Source organism: Eumetopias jubatus, unplaced genomic scaffold (genome assembly GCF_037043125.1).
Source record: "Eumetopias jubatus isolate StellerSeaLion01/CBP00866 unplaced genomic scaffold, mEumJub1_p1.0 scaffold_4, whole genome shotgun sequence".
Taxonomy (NCBI): domain Eukaryota; kingdom Metazoa; phylum Chordata; class Mammalia; order Carnivora; family Otariidae; genus Eumetopias; species Eumetopias jubatus.
The window spans coordinates 153,016,068-153,038,361 of record NW_028274810.1 but is presented as its reverse complement, the minus strand read 5'-3'; the positions used below and the strand labels follow the sequence as shown (position 1 = coordinate 153,038,361).

Below are 22,294 nucleotides of genomic sequence, written 5' to 3'. Positions count from 1 at the left end.
GTTATATTGGACAAGCCCACCACCTTTAGCAATTCAGTCATCTCATCTGTAAAATAAAGGCCTAGAGTAAAGGAGATAGCTCTATCTGAATCAGAAATTCCATTTCTGAAATTCTATAATTTTCAGAAGAACAGTAATACCAGATGAAACAATAAAATAAATTTTTATAAGCACATCTATTACTAGGATCCAAAGATAAAACTTAAAAGAGAGACAGAAGAGGGGAGAAAGGGAAGAAGGGAGGAAGTAAAAGAAATACCATAAGCTGTATCTATACATGTTTTGTAATTTTGTTTAGTAAATAAAATCATTTTACCAAATTTACATGCATTAAGGAATCTTCTTAAAGGAATCTTATAGTAAACCTACCTTCTGTTTTCTATTATGTGAATGAAACAAAGACAATTTAGTAACACTGCTATATAAAACTATACCTCAGACTTTAAGAACTACAAAACTACTTTTAATATTTATTGCAAATATGTTTTAAGTGGTTGTTATTAGTTTAAAAGGTATTTTTCAAATGCTTAACATTTGTTTTTTGTATGTCCTGGGTTAATGTAACAGAACTCAACTATATGTGCAATTATGATAGGACTCTATGAATATTTTTTAAGTATTATAATCAAGTGATCACATATACCTACTTATAATTCAGGCAATTGAGAATTGGTATTTTATTATCTTACTTTTTTGAAACTGTAAATATATTATGTAAATTAGTTAGAAAGGTTGGCTTCATAAAATAAAAACATTTTTAAAATGTAATTAATAATGTTATACAGATAATTACATTATCCTAAATGGGGAAACATCCTAAATGGGGAAACACATCCTTTTAGTCAACAGTGAGATAAATGTGGCCACTAATACTTTCTCTATACAACACTGCTCTACACGTCCCAGTAGATACAAAACAGAAAGAGAGAAAAAGAAGCATCAAAAGTATAAGGATTAAAAAAACAGGATAGAAACATTATTCATAGATAATATTTTTACAAAAAAAGGACTATACATACATTAGAAATAAAAGGGGAGTCTAACAAGGTGGCAGGATATAAGATTAATTATCTAAATGTCTACTGAAATTATATACACCAACAATAAACAACTAGAAAATGTAATTAAAGAGATAATATTATCTATTTATATTCTACCTATCAGACATATAATATCTACCACAGAATATATAGTACCTAGGAATAAATCTAATAAAAGGTACTCAAGATCTTTATAGAAAAATTGTAAAAATTGTTAATTCTCACCAAACTGATTTGTAAATTCAATGGAATTCCTAATCAAAATCCCAACAGGGTTTTTGAAAAGATGATTTAAAATGTATATGGAAAAAAAACAAAATAAAATGTATATGGAAAAACAAAGAACCAGGAATGGACAGGATGCTTCTAAAGAAGAGCAGAGACATTTGCCATACCAGATATGAGGACTTAATTGAAGTTACAGTAGTTAAGACAATGTGGTAAATGTGGTGTTGGTACAAGGACATCTTGACGAATGGAATAGAGAAAAGCCAAAAACATTGCTACGCATATATGGGACTTTGGTAAAAAACAGAATCAATTCCAAATAGATTAAAAGCAAATTTCAAAAACAAAGTATCAAAACACTAGCAAATTAGCAAAAAATACAGGTGAATATCTTTTTGACCTATGAATAGAAAAAGATTTCTTAAAATACAAAAATCACTAAGAAAAAAAGGTTGTTAATTTTTAGTATATTAAAATTAAGGACTTTCATGTATCACAGTAAAACATTAATTACAAAGTGGTTATAAGATTTTGCAATATATACAAGTGAAAAAAGGATTAATATCGAGAAATAGAAAGAACTTCTACAAATAAAAAAGAATACACAAATACATAATTACCATATGATCCAGGAATTGCACTCTTGGGAATCTATCCCAAAGAAATGAAAACTTACATGCGCAAAGAAACTTGTACATGCATGTTTATAGAGGTTTTATTCGTAACAAAAATTGGAAAAATGTAAGAATGACTCAAAAACTGCAGTATACACACACATATATATATATATATGCACAATACTGATCAGGAATTAAAAAGGATGAACAACTGATACACACAACTTAGATGAATCTCCAAGAAATTGTGAATGAGAAAACCAGTCCTAAAGTGTATATGCTTTCATTTATACAACACTTTTTTAAAAGACAAAATTTTAGAAAGGGAGAAAAAATTAGTGGTTTTCCAGGATTTGGGTACTTGGAATGGGAAGTGGGAAAGGTAGGGAGGGAAGTGGGTGTGGTTATAAAAGAACAGGAGGGATCCTTGTGGTGATGGAACTGTTCTGTATCTTGACTAAGGTGGTGAATATATGTACCAACAAGGGATAAAATTGTATAGAACTAAAACACACACTCACACAAAAACTAGGAAATCCGTATAAAAAAATACAATTAGAAAACTGGGTAAAAGACATGAGCAGATACTTCAGAAGAGGAAAAACACATGTCCAATAAATATCGGAAGAAATGTTAAGCATCACTAGTGATGAGAAAAATAGAAACAAAAATCACAGGATAGGATTATATATCCATTCAACTAGCAAATATGGTAAAGTCTAACAATAACAAGTGTTGAAAACAATGTGCATCTACTTGATCTCTTACATACTGTGGTGGGAGTATAAAGTGGCAAACAATTTGATACTACCTCCAGAGGTTGAGTATTCACATAACCTATAACCCAGCAGTTCTAACCTTAAGAATATTCTCCAAAGAAAACCTTGCAGAAGTACCAAGAGGAAACATACAAAAATGATCTCAGTAGCAACGTTTACAGGATAAAATGTAATTCTTGTATATCCTTTATCTTAATTTGGTATAAAAAAGTTACACACAAAATTGCCTTTATTTATTTTTTTACCAACAAAGATAATTCTGTACCTTTGGAGCTTATCCATAATTGAGTGAATCCATTTTTTCTGAGAGTCAGGAATCAGAGTCTGTGAATTTGTTATTCCTACATCAACAACACAAATTCCAGGGACTGAAAAGAAACTATCTTTTTCTTCATTTTCTTCTGTTATCAACCTAGCATCTCCTCCTCCAAAAACAATTGCTGAACTTAACTTTTTATGCTAAAAATAGAAATAGAAAAAATATAATGAAATAGCCACATTTCAATTCCTTGAGTATGTTCTTTTCAATTTATTTTAATTCCAGTATAGTTAACAGTGTTATATTAGTTTCAGGTGTTCAATACAGTAATTCAACACTTCCCTATCATCCAGTGCTCATCACAAGTACACTCCTTAATCCCCATCACCTATTTCACCCATCACCCCACCTCCTCCCCTCTGGTAACCATCAGTTTGTTGTCTACAGTTAAGAATCTGTGCCTTGGTTTGCCTCTCTTTTTCTTCTATTTGTTCATTTGTTTTGTTTCTTAAATTCTGCACATGAATGAAATCATATGGTATTTGTCTTTCTCTGAATGACTTATTTAGCTTAGCATTATACTCTAGCTCCATCCATGTCATTGCAAATGGCACTATTTCATTATTTTTTATGGCTGAGTAATATTATTGTATATATACCACATCTCTTTATCCATTCATTTATATTAGGGAAGTAAAATAAAAGTAGAACTGAAATAGAATTGGTTCTACTTTTTGAGAAGACAATCCGAGTTTCCACTCAGAAAATCCCCAGTTTACCAGGTATCTCTGCAGCCCTGGAATTGTTACATTCTTTGCACTTCCTTATCATACTTACTTCACAGTGGTCTAACTGTGGGCTTGCTTGCATTTTCCACCTACAACATAAACTCTTTGAATCCCCATTTCAGCACACAGAAGACATTCAACATCTATTTACTAACTGACCAAGTAAGGACTTGAATCAGTTTTCTATCCTCACCCCCTCACTTATATATTTATATAAACTTAATTTATTGGCCAATTAACGTATGCCAAAAAAATATATACATGAATACCAGGCAAGTTCTGGTGCCTAGACAGTTTCACTTCACACTTCTATACAAAATCTCAAAAAAAATATACTAACTGTTGATAACAGTAATAATTTATCCTAGTTTATAATGTTTTAAGAAAATTTAGCTCATAAGATTACCTGTTTGGCATTTAGAAATACAAACGTTTTCCCTTTGAAAATTTGCTTTCTTTCCTGTCGTCCTGACAGATCAATGTTTTTATTTCCAATAGCTGGTTCATCAACAGGTGGGTAAAAGCTGTACAAAAAATTTAAAGAATATTTTAATTATGTATTATTCTGTATGTATACTGTTAAATTTATAAATAGAGTGGCTATCTAGACACTAGGAAGGTTTAATTTTCGTAACATCATTAATTCATCATTATTTTTTTTAAAAAGTAAGAGTTTTCTCTGGGACAAAATGGTGACAGATGCCATATGGAATTGCATTACTGCTCATTTTCTGAAAAAATATAATCCATGGGTAGACAATCCTAAAATATGATTTAATATACAGGAGTCGAACAAGTTATGCAAATTATAAAAGACTGAAAGAGACACTGTCCATAAAGATCAAATTCTATTCGCATCTTAGGTTTCCTGGGAACCAATATGTGTTAACAATGTTCACATCCAATTCTATAAACCACTATTTTAAGTGCTTTTAGAGATCCCTTCGGAGAAGCTCAGGAATTTTAAAACTTAAAATATTTGTCAATTTAAATAAAATTTCCAAAGTGAGATTAGAAAACACAATCTTTTGGGGCGCCTGGGTAGCTCAGTTCATTGAGCGTCTGACTCTTGATTTCAGCTCAGGTCATGATCTCGGGTTTGTGGGAGTGTCAGGCTCAGCACTGGGTGTGGAGCCTGCTTGGGATTCTCTCTCTCCCTACCAAGAACAATCTTTTAGCTCTTTAACATAATGCTGTAAAACATCTTAGTCATCCATGAAAATGAAGGAAAATACATAAAATCAACAGATAATTAAGCCTCACATCAGCTCAGTTTCAATGTTCTGTATAATCAAATCTTTGCTATAGCAATTTATAGCTGATCAGTCTTTCAGCTTAACTCTACTTTCAAGTAAAAATTCCTAATTATTAATGCTCATGGATAAGAAAACTCAGTATTATCAAGATGTCAGTTCTTCCCAACTTGATCTATAGATTAAATGTAATCCCAATAAAACCCCCAGCAAGTTATTTTGTGGATACTGACAAACGGATTTTAAAGTTTATATGAGAGGCAAAAGAAAAGCCAACATAATATTAAGGAAGAACAAAGTTGGAGTACTAATACAACCCAAATTCAAGATTTACTATAAAGCTACAGTAATCGAGAGAGTCTGATGATATGAAAAAAACAGACAAAAGAGAATAGAGTGCCCAGAAATAGACTAACATAAATATACCCAACTGATCTTTAACAAAGGAACAAAGGCAGTACAATGGAGCTCAGATACTGTTTTCAACAAATGATGAGGTTACTGGATACTGGACATTCACACACAAAAAAATGAATCTAGACGCAGACCTTACAGTGTTCACAAAAATTAACTCAAAATGGATCACAGACCTAAAGTAAAATGCTAAACTATAATACTCCTAGAAGATAACATAGATAATACAGCAGAAAATCTAGATTACCTTTTTATGGCAGTGACTTTTTAGAATACAACAGCGGGCATGATCTATGAAAGAATTACAAGCTAGACTTCATTAACATTTAAAACTTTTAAAAAAAATTTTAACTTCTGCTCTGTGAAAGACAATGTCAAGAAAATGAGATGATGTATCAGAAAGTGGAAGAAAATATTTGCGAAAGACACATCTGATAAAGGACTGTTACTCAAAATATACAAACAACTCTCAAAATTCAACAGTAAGAAAACCACCTGATTAAAAAATGAGCCAAAATCCTGTAGCAACTTCTTGCGAGACACGTCTCTAGAGGTAAGGGAAACAAAAGCAAAAATGAACTATTGGGACTTCATCAGGATAAAAAGCTTTTGCCAGCAAAGGAAACAACAAAACTAAAAGGCAACCTAGGAAAAGGAAGAAGATATTTGCAAATGTCTGATCAGATAAAGGGCTAGTATCCAAAATCTATAAAGAACTTATCAAACTCAACACCCCCAAAAATAAAAAATTCAATCATAAAATCTTAAAAAAAAAAAAAAAGGGGGGCGCCTGGGTGGCTCAGTTGGTTAAGCCACTGCCTTCGGCTCAGGTCATGATCCTGGAGTCCCAGGATCGAGTCCCGCATCGGGCTCCCTGCTCGGCAGGGAGTCTGCTTCTCCCTCTGACCCTATCCCCTCTGATGTGCTCTCTCTCTTTCTCTCTCTCTCAAATAAATAAATAAAATCTTAAAAAAAAAAAATTCAATCAAGAAATGGGCAGAAGACATGAACAGACATTGCTCCAAAGACGACATACAAATAGGGCGCCTGGGTGGCTCAGTCGTTAAGCGTCTGCCTTCGGCTCAGGTCATGATCCCAGGGTCCTGGGATCAAGTCCCACATCGGGCTCCCTGCTTGGTGGGAAGCCTGCTTTTCCCTCTCCCACTCCCCCTGCTTCTGTTCCCTCTCTCGCTGTCTCTCTCTCTGTTGAAAAATAAATAAAATCTAAAAAAAAAAGACATACAAATGGCTAACAGACACATGCAAAACGCTCAACATCACTCCTCATCAGGAAAACACAAATCAAAACCCCAATGATACCATCTCACACTGGGTCAGAATGGCTAAAATTAACAACTCAGGAAACAACAGATGTTGGCAAGGATGTGGAAAAAGGGGAACCCTCTTACACTCTTGGTGGGAATGCACACTGATGCAGCCACTCTGGAAAACTGTATGGAGGTTCCTCAAAAAGTTAAAAATAGAACTACCCTACAACCCACAATTGCACTACTAGGTATTTATCCAAAGGATACAAAAATAGTGATTCAAAGGGACACATGCACCCCCAATGTTTATAGCAGCAATATCCATAATAGCCAAAATATGAAAAGAGCCCAGATGTCCACTGACACATGAACGGATAAAGATGTAATATATACATACACACACACACACACACACACACACACACACTGGAATATTACTCAGCCATCCAAAAGAATGAAATCTTGCCATATGCAATGACATGGATGGAACTAGACAGTATTATGCTAAGTGACATAAGTCAGTCAGAAAAAGACAAATACCATAGGATCTCACTCATGTGGAATTTAAGAAACAAAACAGATGAACATAGGGAAAGGGAAGGAAAAATAAGATAAAAAGAGAAGGGAGGCAAACCGTAAGAGACTCCAAACTATAGGAAACAAACTGAGGGTTGTTGGAGGGGAGGGGGGTAGTTGGGGAGATGGGGTAATTGGGTGATGGGCATTAAGGAGGGCACTTGATGTAATGAGCACTGGATGTTATATGCAACTGATGAATCACTAAAGTCTAACCCTGAAACTAAGAGTACACTATATGTTAACTCAATTGAATTTAAGAATTTTTTTTAAGGGCCAAAATCTTAACAGCTACCTCACCAAAGAAATATACGGATAACAAATAAGCACAAGATGCTCAACACATCATGTTATCAGGAAAATGCAAATTAGAACAATGAGACACTATTACACATCTATTACAATGGCCAAGATCCAGAACACAAACACCACCAAAGTTTGTGAGAATGTGGAGTGACAGGAACTTTCATTCACTGCTGGGGAGAATGCAAAATGGTAAAGCGACTTTGGAAGACAGCTTGGCACTTGCTCACAAAACTAAACACATTCTTACGGTATGATGCAGCAACTGCACTCCCTGGTACTTATCCAAAAGAGCTGGAAAGTTATGTCCACACTAAAACCTGATATGGATGTGAATAGCAGCTTTATTCTTAACTGCCATAACCTGGAAGCAACCAAGATGTCCTTCAGTAGGTGAATGGATAAACTGTAGTACATTCAAACAATGAAATATTACTCAGCACTAAAAAGAAATGAGCTACCAAGCCATAAACACATGAAGAAACTTTAAATGCACGTTACTAGGTGAAAAAAGCCATTCTGAAATGGCTACCTACTATATTATTTCAACTATATGACATTCTGGAAAAGGCAAAACTATGGAAATGGTAAAAGTTCAGTGGTGGCCGGGAGTTGGGGGAGTGGCAACGATGAATAGGAAAACAGAGGGTTTTCATGGCAGTGAAAATACTCAGTATGATATTATAATGATTGATATATGTCACTATATATTTATCCAAACCCACAGAATGTACAACACCAAGGGAATAAACCCTAATGTAAACTATGAAATCTGGGTGATTATGATGTCAATGTAGACTCATGCCACTTTGATGGAGGTACCCCTTTTGGGGGAGGCAAAGCATGTGTGGAAACAGAAGGTATCTGGGAAGCCTTTGTACCTTCCTCTCAATTTTGGTATGACCCTAAAACTGCTCTTAAAAAAAAAAAATCTTGGGCGGGGTGGCTCAGATGGTTAAGCGTCTGCCTTCGGCTGAGGTCATGATCCCAGGGTCCTGGGATTGAGTCCCGCATCAGGCTCTCTGCTAGGCAGGGAGCCTGCTTCTCCCTCTGCCTCTGCCTCTCTCTCTCTGACTCTCATGAATAAATAAATAACATTTAAAAAAAATAATTAGGTGATTTCTTAAAAAAAAAATCTTAAAAAAGTTACTAACATATCATGGTGATGAGGAGGTAACAATGTAGGACAGGGGAAATTCACAACCTGGACAATTAGTCACTAAACAATCAAGACTTAGCCATCTGCAGAGAGCAACAGCCAATACGGTAAAAATATTTTGGTCATGAGGACCACCAGCCCACATTTTACAACTTTTTCTCTCAGATTTCTCCTTGGCAACATACTATTTCTCAAAGTTAGCTAAGTCATGATTAAAAGATTACATTTTTTTTTTAAGATTTTATTTATTTATTTGAGAAAGAGAGAATGAGAGATAGAGAGCACGAGAGGGGGGAGGGTCAGAGGGAGATGCAGACGCCCTGCCGAGCAGGGACCCCGATGTGGGACTCGATCCCGGGACTCCAGGATCATGACCTGAGCTGAAGGCAGCTGCCCAACCGAGCCATTTTTTTTAATTTAGTAACTGATTAAACCACAAATGTATGTGTTTTAACCTGCTACAATGGATACTGTACATCTATTCCAAGACAGTGTTTCCTAGAAACTGCAATCTCAAATAAATGAGTTATCTGCAGGCAACAGCTGACCTAGCCAACAAGGTGAAATGCAACCCATTGCATTATTCTGATTTTCTAAATAAGTGACTTTATAATTCTATTTATTTACTTTTAAAGACACAGGTAATAGTGGAAACTATTTTAACCATTAAAGTTAAATCTACAATAAGTAGTGCTAGAAAATTAGTAAATATTCTAATTCATAAATAGGATAAATTTTTATTCTCTTTGAATGCCTTTTATCCTCTCCCTTTTAGTAAGAATTCTCCCATATTTCACACTTCTTTCAGTGTGAAAGGCAACTATCACTTCACTTAAACACAAATGGCTAGTCCACAAATTAGTGTACATAGTACTGTAACACTGGATGATGGAGCCAGTCCTAGGCAAAAATGGTGTGTAAATGTTTGACACATACATATAGCTGAGTAGATGCTGAGTCTGCCTTCCAATGACAATGAAAAATGATTTTTAAATTACTTATACCACTGTTAATTACACTGTCATTCTTAATTTTGCCCCAAATAATAGTTTACTGTCCCCAGAGAACAGTTAATTATAGCTGAGTTCAATGAAGAGTAAACATTTGTTAAACCTTGAATCAGGTTCCTAAAGACAGGTGCCTGATACACCCTTTTCTCGATGGCACTACCAGAGTTCTAATTTTAATGTGTGTGATTTTTAATGTTTGGCTCTTCTACCAAGTGCAATGAGGGCAGAAACTGTAATGTTTTTTGGCTCATCACTATATCCTCAGGTCTATCTTGCCTAATTCATGGTAGGCATTCAGAAATATTTGGTAATAGGGGCGCCTGGGTGGCTCACTCGTTAAGCGTCTGCCTTCGGCTCAGGTTATGATCCCAGGGTCCTGGGATCGAGCCGCACATCGGGCTCCGTGCTCCGCGGGAAGGCTGCTTCTCCCTCTCCCACTCCCCCTGCTTGTGTTCCTTCTCTCGCTGTGTCTCTTTCTGTCAAATAAAATCTTTAAAAAAAAAAAAATATCTGGTAATAAACTGATAGTACAAAATATAAATTAAAAATGCATCTAATAAAAGCAGACAAAATTATAAACATCCCTTCATTCCCTGAATATACAGATCTGAGCTTTAAAATTCTGGGATTGAAAAAATATGTTTTGGTTTTCTTTTAAAAACAGTGGTAAATTGTGGCACCTGGGTGGCTCAGTCATTAAGCATCTGCCTTCAGCTCAGGTCATGATCCCAGGGTCCTGGGATCGAGTGCCGCATCAGGCTCCCTGCTCAGCAGGAAGCCTGCGTCTCCCTCTCCCACTCCCTCTGCTTCTGTTCCCTCTCTTGCTGTCTCTTTCTAATAAATAAATAAAATCTTAAAAAAAAAAAAAAAACAGTGGTAAATTTGAGCCACTCAGTAAGACTGATTTTGCAAAAAAATACATCATTGTATTGTGAAGAATCTAACCAAATGCTGGAGTCAGGTACACATGTATACATATACATATGTATAAATAAAATTAATAGGACAGTGATAAATAATACACTGTGCTTTGAACTTTATATACCTAAACAAGTTTTCTCTTTAATAGTATAAAGATGAGAACAAGAAACTAATAAATGTGAGGAAAACATCACTAAAAATCAGTATTTCTGAAGCAATATGTCCTAGAAGTTCTAAAGCATTTCTGAGGCTCCAGTGATTTGATAGCTAGTAAAAATATGGAAAAGAGTAACTTAGCAGAGACCAAGATTAGAGGCACATTGCCTAAATAATAGGCTACTCCAAATATAATCTCCAATTTCTATAATGAAAAAATTACTTTTTTTGGCACACTTATATAGAAACTTTGAGAGCTACAAATAATGTTATATTATATAGTAACTAGTACATATAATTCACAAATTCTATAAAATATTAATCTAGAAATACTAATTTTTCCTGTACATTTTATGACTTTTAAATTCTTTGTCTCATCATCAATAAATTTCATCTAATTCAAAGCACAGCATCTTAATTTCTGTCCCAAGATTTTTCAAATGCACAATTTTTCTCAATTCATGTATAATTCTTGTCATGGAAACTGTATTTCAAGCCACAACATTCAATTGCCCAACATCTGGACAGCTGTTTATTTCATTAGTCAGTCCTATAGGCATGTGTTCATTATTTGTACAAGAACTTATACTACTTCCTTTTGGTGATCTCTAAAAGGCCCAAGTTACATTGACATTCACAACCTGTAAATATAAGGTTATACAATCAGGAACAAATTTCTGCCATATGTTAAATTTCTTTGCCTTGAATTTTGATTGATTATATACAGTCAACTCCATAAACTAAGATTGCTTCAGACTAATGTGTCTCTTGGGTCTGATATCTGATTACAAGCCAATAAGTTAGCCTGTTCCTGTTTCTTGGATGTGGGCAGAAGACACAAGACTCCTGGATCAGAGACAAAGTGAGCAGCAAGCCTCTGCATATCTGTGGTAGATCTCCTCCCTGACCAAGTTCGGTCAGGATGATATATAAGCACATACAGGGGCGCCTGGGTGGCTCAGTCGTTAAGCGTCTGCCTTCGGCTCAGGTCATGATCCCAGGGTCCTGGGATTGAGCCCTGCATCGGGCTCCCTGCTCAGCGGGGAGCCTGCTTCTCCCTCTCCTACTCCCTCTGCTTCTGTTCCCTCTCTCACTGTGTTTCTGTCAAATAAATAAATAAAATCTTAAAAAAAAAAAAAGGCACATACAGTAGGTTGTGTTACAGGAGAGAGCAACAATGAACTTGAGAATCCATGAGTTTCATAGCAAGCTATAAGCAGGCCGTTCTTCGTCCTGAAAGGGACACTACCTCTTCCCTTAAGGCTTTTCAATGCAAACCATGAGAAATGGCCTGGGTATATAGGGCAGTCAGTGCCTTGCATTCTTGGCACATTCGACAAGCTGTATATGAATGCAAAGGTTAACTTTCTCCTAAAAGTATTTTCCCAAAAACAATGCTTGTTATTTGAAATACAGTAATTGAGAGAGCACTCCCATGATATGAAACTAAAAATTCAAGCAAAAGGTAACTCCTACTTTTTAAGGGATGAACTTCCTTTAATAAAGTACTGATTATCAAAATAAATATTTTAAATGGAGTCTTCTACAAATGACTTCATCTACATTGGTATTTTGATGACAGTTTAGGCAAATGAGATCTCACAAATTATGTCAGGTACATGAAGCTTAAACTCTGTCTTACCCTGTCTCTTGGTAACAGTGCAAAGATGAAGACACAACTGCACTAAATAGAACTATACTTTTTGTTAGGTTAAAAATATCCCTTTTATTTTAAATACAGTGAAGTTATTAAACAATCTTAGAGCAGAGATGTTTTATTATAGTCATCTAAGTTAATACAGTCATACATTGAAGCCAGAAAAAATTATGCTGAACCTAAAGTCAAAAATAGACCCAGGTTAAACATACTGTGGAGTCTGAACAGTAAGTAGAAATCAATGACTAATCCTAAGACCTTCAAGACCATAAAATACATATCATCAGTAGTAAAAACCTATCAGACTATTCCACTCCCAAGTAATATAGGATTAACAATTGTTTATTATCTGTAGCAAACATCTTTATGGTGTTTATTGGCTTCCATATGGAGGATCATGAAAAGGCTTTAGAGGAAGATGTGATTCCTTTGAAATACTAGGCACGTTGGTAGTATGAAAGTGAAGTTTCTGGAGGAAATTGTGAAAACAGTGTTTTCACGTTCTCACAGGAGTCTAGGATTCAAAAAAGGTTTACAATCACCTATTTTAAAATCTGAGGACCTCTTTCTAGAGTCCAAAAAAATTATATTGTTAAGCCGAATATAAAATACAAGAAACCTCCCAAATGGAAAACAAACAAGAAGAAAAATCTGACTTTCAGCTACTTTTAAAAACACACATATTATTAGGCATAGTCTCCCCACCTCAAAAAAAAAACAAAAAAGCCCAGCATTAGGCAAAATTGTTTATGACAGCTAATGATATTTTACAACTACTAATAAAATTCTTAACTTGCATAACATTTTAGATTTCTAAAGACTCAAATATTCAAAGTTGTCTTATAAAGATAAGCTTATAGTTTGCCTATTATGCCATATAGACTATAATCTATTGACATTTTAAGCAAGCATGTTCTTGTGCTAAGTTGACCGAAAACACCCACCATTTTATAGTCACCAGCAATTTAACCATGCACTGAAAATAAAAATCCAAACATCTTCCTCAACCACAGCTTGTATTACACTTCAAAGCATCACAAATACTATACAGTAGATAATTCCCTTAGTCTGGTGGTTCACAAATTTAACAGAGCATCTAAAATCATCATCACCATCATCATAAAGCTACTGTGAATCTTACACAGTATTATTGCAATTGGCAGCATTTCTTTTAACAAGCACCTATTATAGTGCCAGGCAAAATGCTCAGACTTTGTATACTCTATTAGTTAAAATAACTAATACTAATACTACTAAATACTTAAATATAGGACAGGTATTAGTCTCATTTTTCAAGGGAGGTAACTGATGATCAAAAGAACTAAGCTCCATTCCCAAGGCCACAGTGCTGTTAATATTCTGGCCCAGGACTATGTGACTCCAGAACAGGGTTGCTGCACAACACAATTCCAGGGGTACTGTTTCCATGATGTCCAGCACTGGAACATGTTGTGGCCTTTTGATTGTACCTCCATGCCATTTGCTGTCCTTCAATTTTTTGTTTAAATATTGGCACATATGGGGGCACCTGGGTGGATCAGTCGGTTAAGCATCTGCCTTCAGGGCAGGTCATGATCTCGTGGTCCTGGGATCGAGCCCCACCTCAGACTCCCTGATCAGTGAGGAGTCTGCTTCTCCCTCTCCTGCCCAGCCCTCCTCGTGCTCTTTCTCTAATAAATAAATAAAATCTTTAAAAGAAATATTGACACATATGTAACATTTGTTTTACTGAGATAAAGAACACCAACAAACTCTTCTTTTACATACTAACAAAAAAACTGTTAAACTGAACACTACATCCTGAAACAGTCATTAAAGAGGGAATCAACCTAAATAAAATCAGTCCTACTGCCTTCTGTATGTCATATTATGTTTAAAATACACGATACAGGAGCTTCCAGGTTGGTGAACACATGGAGGTGCAGTGCAGGGAGAGTAGTGTACCTGGAGAGAGCATGAAGCTCCTTGCCCTTTCTCCATACCTTGCCTTGTGTATTTCTTCATCTGGCTGTTGGTTAGTATCCTTTATCATATCCTTTAATAAACTGGTATAGGTTAAAAAAAAATACAGATATACCTTTCAATTTGTGGAGGCTGTTTATTGGACTTAACTGCTTTAAGAAATTCAGTAAAATATTCTGGCTTTACAATCGGACGTCCACAAATGAGCGCGCATATCGTCTGGAAAGAAGAAAACATATGTGAATACAAATACTCATGTGCTAGCTTTTCTTTAAAGAAAGGTTTTAAGTTAGAGACTACAAAGGGGCTGTTCTGTTTATTATGTTTTTTCTTTCATTCCTCTACATTTATAAAGGAGTCACAATCTATAAAACTGAAATCAGTATTTGGTCACTGTTTAGTTTTAGTATACAAATCTCTATATAATCACTTAATTTTAAGAAGCCACCCATTATAATATTAATTTAAAAACTGCTTTGGGGAGGGCAGAACAATGTAACATAAAATAAGTCAATTTTAAAGTGTATTCCAATTTAAAAGTTCTTAAAATGTTAAAAAGTGATCGCAGAATTAAGTAAATGTAACAACTACCCTAGAGAAGACAGTATCAAGAGATAAACATGAGCTATAATAAGATCTTTTCTGCCTAAATACCTTTTGAACAGATTGTAACTATGGAATAAAGTATTTTCAAGAAAGGAAATAAAGGAATAACTGTTTGGAGTGGGGTAAAAGCTCAAAATAAGTACACAGAGATCGGGGGTAAGGGTGGAGAAACTTCAACTAGCAACTGACCTAAGCTATAAACATCAAATAAAATGTACCACAAAATCTGAAAAAGATTAGAAAATACCAACACTGGAGATGAAAATAAAGATTCAGCATAGTCTTAGGAAATAATCCCACTGAAGAATTTCTAAGTATGCTTCTAATAACATGGGGTATTACTTAAATATGAGCAAGCAATGTATGGTGCCTCTCAAAACTGGAATCTGAATACAACAACCTCGAATGTGAGTGAAATAATTGGCCTCTGGCAGGAAGCAAACTCCAATACATGTGATCCTGGGCAAAGGATTTCAGTGCTCCATGCCTCAGTTTCCTCTTCAGGAAATAAAAATTGAACCAAAATGTTCCTTAAGTTTCCTTTTGGTTCTAACATTTAACAATTTTAAAAATATAAGGTAACCTGTACTTTTGGAAAATTTACTCTAAAAATAACTAGGTTTTCTTTTTTGGCACATGACTGATCAAAAGTACTGAAAAAGGATTGCTCTGCAAGTCATTGCTGGTATATATACAGTGACACTCTAATATCCAGTGCCATTATCTCAGTCACTGGAACAGTGTATACTCCGGTGAATGGACGCTAGTTCCAAGTCTGTCACAGACTCAGTAAAATCTCTCTCAAGACCATCTAACTGCCCTTGCTCTTATTTCATATCCACCAAGGGAGCACCTAATGACCTAAATCTCATTTCTCAGGTACCTTAGTATCTTTAAGGGGATTGTGTTGGAGTGCACACATAAATATGTGGTCACTATAAAGTTCCATACCTACTATAAACTAATAAATGGACATTTTAATTTATTAGCATAAATTAGTACTCAGGAGGCCAATTACTCTGAATTTATAAACTTCATAAACTTGCAAAGCTAGAACGATCCTTCATCAGCGATAACCCCACCAACATACAAGTTTAACCTGAGGTTCAATCTGAGCAGCAAGCCTTTCTCTGTGACATCTGTTTAGCTGTAACATACATATTCTAATTATATTAGATATTAAAGGATTTTTGTACCATCTAATGAAGGAATCTAAATGTTTCTTTTTACTATAGATGCTAACCTAAAACAATCTCACATATCTATAATCAACCTGTTTAAAAAGAGACGAATCACTTCCCAGTGTCATTCTTCAATTAGCTTTGGATATAACCAAATCTGATGAAGATGCAAAATCTGAAAACATACCAAAATATATCACTGTTTTAATGAAGAGTTGGCATCTTCTAATGGTACATATCTACATATCTCTAGATGGTGAAGATACATTAAGGTAATATTAAACTATATGAACTTAAAAAGTCGGGGCGCCTGGGTGGCTCAGTCGTTAAGCGTCTGCCTTCAGCTCAGGTCATGATCTCAGGGTCCTGGGATCGAGCCCCGCATCAGGCTCCCTGCTCAGTGGGAAGCCTGCTTCTCCCTCTCCCACTCCCCCTGCTTGTGTTCCCTCTCTCACTGTGTCTCTGTCAAATAAATAAATAAAATCTTAAAAAAAAAAATAATTTAGAAAGTCTTTTAAGAGCATTATACGAAACAGAAACTGAGTAAGAGGCGATGAGACAATGAGATGAGCTGGAGGAAGACAACCTGAGAGAAGGGACTAGAGATGCTAACTTTGGAGACTGGCAGTGGACTTCAGCCAGTTTGCCTTTAGACTGAAGATACCAACTACACACTGTAATAAACTTATTGGTGAAAATATAACATATATCATTTTGAAAATGTTAAATCAAAATCAAATATAATTTTATATGCTTTTGCTTGTCTCAAATGATAAACAGGTTACCTGAAACATCATTCGAGCCTAAACGGCACACGAAGGCATGGGTTGACATATATAAAGTCACAACAGTTCTGATAGTTTTAAAGTTAATGGCTTTAAAAATGTTGTGTGTATAGTTGGTGAGTAGCTTAAATACACAGAACTTATTTTAACATAATAACATGGCATTCAACCTACTTTAATGGTAACTTTGACTGTTATCATGACAAGATGAGTACATTCTTCCGTCCAATTGTTCACAGTAAGTCCTCCAAGTTGCAATATAGCTTGATTTAAAGAAGTTTTCCCAGAAACATCTAAACAAGAAGAGCATGCAACCAAAGGCTCATATTCTACTCTGTAAATGAGAATAAGTTACATAAAGTTATATTATCATAGCTCCAAAGATGGCAACTTACAGTACTTTAAGCTCACATCACATGCTATTATTTTAATTTTTATGTATTATTAAACTTTCTAATTTATGAAATTATCACTTCCTAAGTCTTGAGTTGCACTTAAGAAAAAACAATGATCAAAGTTAATATTATACTTTCACTTATGTGAAATCAAAAGTAATCAAACAAATGTAGCTCCCATCAAAGTTCTGAGAGACCACTTGAACTCTTATTCACTCTTGGCACTATCTGTGATTGACAAAATGCACTAACCACATGCGATGCAAAGGGCACTAATGTGCTAAGCAGGAACTAAATTAAATGTTTTTAAATTCATTATCCACAAATATCATATCCTTTAAAATTTGATCAGTGCAAAACAAAACCATCCATTTTTAATATCAATTAAAAAAATTCTTACCTGAATTTACTTTCAAACACTCCAAAAGTAACTCTATCCCCTGTCTTCAAAGCTTGGGAAAGGCCATTCTGCATTTTTTCCTCATTAACAAAGGTACCATACTTAGAATTATCTTTTATTGTCAATATAGGAGTCTCATCTGTTTGACTCTGAAACAAACGAACAAAAATCAATACAGTTAAAGTCTTTTACCAATCAATAAATACAATTCCCGGGGGAAAAGGTTTCAAAACAAAAAGCTGGTAACTTTTTGAATAGGTAACTGGATAGATGGCTAACCTCCCAACATAGAAGGCAATAGTTACTGTTACGGTTGTGGGCACAGAATGATCACTCAACTAGAAATTAATAGCAAATGTCTGAATTCCAGGATCACTCCTCTTAGAACATGCATTTTCTTTATTTTTGTAAGTCAGTGCAGATTTTTCTGACCCCTCAATTTCACACATTCGAGAATTTCTTTGCTTTTGTGTAGTCTGTTTTATCCATGACAGCTTTGTCCCTAAGTTTTTTTTTTTACATTACCAAATAACACAGTAAAAAAAAAAGTCCAATGAGAAAAGGTTAGAGTGTCTGACTTAAAGGAACAATTTTATTTTTCCTTTAGGAATTTCAATAATCTTCTTTTATACCTAAAAGAATACAGGCACAAAAGTTAAATATTACTGAAGGATCCAGCATTTGTTGATATGTAGTCTTTGCTCAAAATAATGGCTTTTCTTATTATCACCAGTATTATCATGAACACAGCCATTTATATATATTTTTTTACTACCCAGTTGTGATTAAAACTAACCAACCAAAACAAACTCAAAGCCATTCAAAGAACTGTGAGACATAAGCAACAGCTGTTTTTCCTAATAAACCAATTCCCACTGTGAAAACCTACATTATATGGGAAATGCCTGTGTTCACGTGGCTATACAATCTCTTATGAGCAGGAGGGTGACAGTATGTTCACTGCTCTATTACCAGGTTTGGCACAATGATAGACACTGTAAGCACTTAATGTTCATTAAGTAAGTATAAATGTGTTCTACTTCGAGTTTCTAAATCACTACAACAAACACTGGAACAGAAACTTCAAATACCAAAACAAACACCGCTGTTACCACTACCACAATTAAGTATTTAATTTTAACATTAAAAAACTAACACCCTTATGGAATTAAAAATCCTACAAACTCTCTTACATACACACCAAAGTAATCTTGTAATTTCCACCCCCTTACTTTAAGCTAGTGAAATAAAATTAGTAACATACCAGGTTGGTTACAGAAAAGTTAGCAGTTAACACAGCATGATTTCGACTGATTGACTGATCACCTTCAATTAGAATGCCACAGTTTTTCCGTCCAACAATGTATTCGACACCAGTCAAAAGTCTGAATGGTTCTATTAAAAAAAAGGAAAAAAAAAACGTAGACACACACGATTATGTATACATAGGTACAGCAAATACATAAGTAAAATATTTTTATTTTGCTTTTAAATGTTAATAATCAACTTCATATAAATCAAACTTGTGATTTCTAGTAAAACCTCACTGAAAGATGCAAAAGATTATTTTATTTTTTTATTTTAAAGATTTTTTTTATTTTTTGACAGAGACACAAGAAAGGGAACACAAGCAGGGGGAGAGGGAGAACAGGCTTCCCGCAGAGCGGGGAGCCTGATGCGGGGCTCAATCCCAGGACCCTGGGATCATGACCTGAGCCGAAGGCAGACGCTTAACGACTGAGTCACCCAGGCGCCCCGCAAAAGATTATTTAAACAGATGGAAAGCTCTAGCATTTTCTAAAGTGAAAACAATACTGAAGTGTCAGAGGTGATTGGCGCAGTCTGTTAAGCGTCTGACTTTTGGTTTCGGCTCAGGTCATGATCTCCAGGTCATGAGACTGAGCCCCATGTTGGGCTCAGTGCTCACTGGAGAGTCGGCTTCGGGTTCATATCTCTCCCTCTGCCTCCCATGCACGTGTCCACTGGCTCACCCATTTGCGTGCTCACTCGCGCACTCTTGCCTTCTTGCAAATAAATAAATTTAAAAAAAAACAAGTGTCAATGCTTGCCCCAATTAACTTATACATTTCATACATTACCAAACAAATCACAATACTATGTTTGGAACCCAATAAACAGATTCAAAAATCCACTGGGAAAATAGAATGTAAAAGAACTGTAAAGAAAAATCTGAAATTTACAGGAACTTCCCCTACAAGATGGTAAACCATGCCATAAAGCCATAGTAATTAAATTATATGGTACTGAATTAGGAGTAAACAACATAGGTCAATGCAAACAAAGTTCAGACCTGATTTAAGTGTATATTTTGTTTTGTTTTTATGTTAAAGGTAGCATCTCAAGTGAGAAAGTGTTTAGTTTCTAAAAAAAATGTTGAAAATCACAAATTGTTGTGTAACAGCATATTTGTTGGAGATTAGTGGAGCTTAGTATGGGAGCCCATGAGTCCATCACTGGAGTGGTAGGGTAATTAGGGCATATAAACTAGACAAGCAGAAAGGCAAGTCATGTTTGGATCATATTTTGTTATTCAGAAACTCAGCCTAGAGTGGGGTGTTTCAAGGAAAAAAATTGTACCTTGGTTTACTTACATTTTCTTCTAGAGGAATGGGCCCATAGTGTCCGTTAGATTCTGAAAAGAGGTCACAATCTCCTAGAAGTTAAGAATGCTGGCCGCTGATGATAAAAGCATTTTCCCACTGTTATCTGCCTCTCTCTACAGGAACTGAGAGCCAGCCACAGACCACAACTGTTCCTGGAAAGGAACTGAATCCTGCTTCCCATCAACAGCTTATGTTCTACCTCCGCACTGCTCCAAGTCCACAGGGATGCCTGGATCTTAAGAGTCTTTTTACTCTTTATTTTCCTAACCATTTGTTTGGTCCTCTTCATACACTGTTCGTAAATTTAGCTTCGAGGTAGATCTTTGGCCGATCAGAATACACTCCCTGGGGGCCAGACCTAATCATAGGCTACATCTGCTTATCCACTAATAAGGACTTCGACTAGGAAATCAATTAACAGGAGATAACCATCTGCCATTGATGCAAGTGCAGAACAGAAAACAACAAAAAACCAAAAACCCCACTTTCTCAGTTCTGATGGAAAAAAAAAGGCTCTAAAACAAAACCGAAATTATGCCTTCCCTGTGGCTGCCATTGACCCAACTCATCTCTGTTTTTTCACAAAATCAAACAATGTGCTCCAAACAAAATCATCTGTTGCCACAGTGCGTCTAGCCTGTGATAACTTATTCTAGGTGTTCGGCCAAAAGCTCAGAACACTAGAGGCCACAACAGGTGGCCCGCCAAGACTCAACTCGGCGGGGCCTGTAAGCCGCGTCAGCGTTGGTCTTGCCGGAGGCGCTGGTCCCAACCACCGAGAACCTGGCGGTAGATCGCGTGAGGGACGCCGCCGCCAACGATCCGCCCCGCGCCCGGGAAGACAACGCGGTCCCCACACGCAGTCCTACGGTTCGCGTATCCCATTTCCGCAGCCTCCCGGGGCGGGGACTAAGGCGGCGCCGGAAGGCGGAGAGAGGAACAGGCACCGACCGAAAACATCCCTCCTCAGACCCTCTGCCCAAGGCAGCTGCTCCCGGGAAAACAGTCCCGGGGCATCGCCCCTCCGCCCTTACCTCGGGCCGGGCCCGCGGCGGGGAGCAGCTTCCACATGGGCCTGGGTCCTCTGAGTCTCGGCCGACTCGCGAAGGCGTAGCCGCAGCTGACCGACGTGCGCGGCCGCAGCTCCCGCAATCGGCGTGGGCTCCGGAACGTGCGCGCTCCCGGGAGTTGGGCCGCCTGGGAAGAGGAGGGAGGAGCAGGAGGGAGACGTGGGCTCCTGGTCGCCACCTGGTGGTTAAGGAAAGGAAAAGCGCAGTCTGTATAGAAATGAGTTGTATTATGTATGAAGTACGGATCCCTTGCAAGGTGTTCAACGAATATACGATGAATTACGTTTTCTGATTGTGAATGGAAATAATTTGTAAAATTAGCTACAAAGCAATGTAAGGAAATTTTCTAATTAAAGACATTAACATGCTAGCCAGTTATGTAATTTCATGCATTTGTGATTTCTAAAAAATTGCTGTTATTCCTTTGTATGCATCCTAATGATGGTGACAGTTATGATGAAGATAAAGATTTTACCCCAAGTCAGCTTATTATTTTTGCTCTTCTCCAAGCCGAAATCAACTTCTCCCAACTTCTCTATTTCATAATGTTACCCCTCCATCTAATCTGGAGCTAAACACTGGGGAGTCTATCCTTCCTTTTCATTCCTACTTGTACCAAACTGGTCCAAGCTCTTCTCTTAATACTCCAGGAGACCCCTAATCCTTCACCACTCATTCTACATCCTGTACATCACAAAGTAAACACCCTAGAGAATGCTTGTGATCATATAATTTCTGGTTTTCTAAAGCATTTGTAACGAGAAGAAAAAAGTGTTAAGAGGCAGTTTTAACAATCTCTGTTATAAACATAGATGCAAAAGTCCTAAAAACGAAATTAGCAAA

The 22,294-nt window shown here is 36.3% G+C and overlaps 1 protein-coding gene across 2 annotated transcripts in view; it reads right to left on the bottom strand.

Annotated features, from left to right (window-relative positions):
- The window catches only part of NBN (nibrin), a 44,049-nt gene extending 22,479 nt beyond the window's left edge, over positions 1-21,570 (bottom strand). Inside the window, exons 1-8 of one of the 2 annotated variants that reach the window (XM_028111339.2) lie at positions 21,416-21,472; positions 20,370-20,410; positions 19,022-19,152; positions 17,758-17,906; positions 17,137-17,296; positions 14,506-14,609; positions 4,118-4,235; positions 2,930-3,123 (exon numbers count right to left, since the gene is read on the bottom strand). In XM_028111339.2, the coding sequence (XP_027967140.1) occupies positions 2,930-3,123; positions 4,118-4,235; positions 14,506-14,609; positions 17,137-17,296; positions 17,758-17,831 (650 nt within the window). In that variant the 5' untranslated portion in view covers positions 17,832-17,906; positions 19,022-19,152; positions 20,370-20,410; positions 21,416-21,472. Of the gene's footprint in view, positions 1-2,929; positions 3,124-4,117; positions 4,236-14,505; positions 14,610-17,136; positions 17,297-17,757; positions 17,907-19,021; positions 19,153-20,369; positions 20,411-21,415 lie in introns of both variants that reach the window. The other variant, XM_028111331.2, reaches the window with a different exon arrangement.
- Positions 21,571-22,294: the final 724 nt, after the last annotated feature.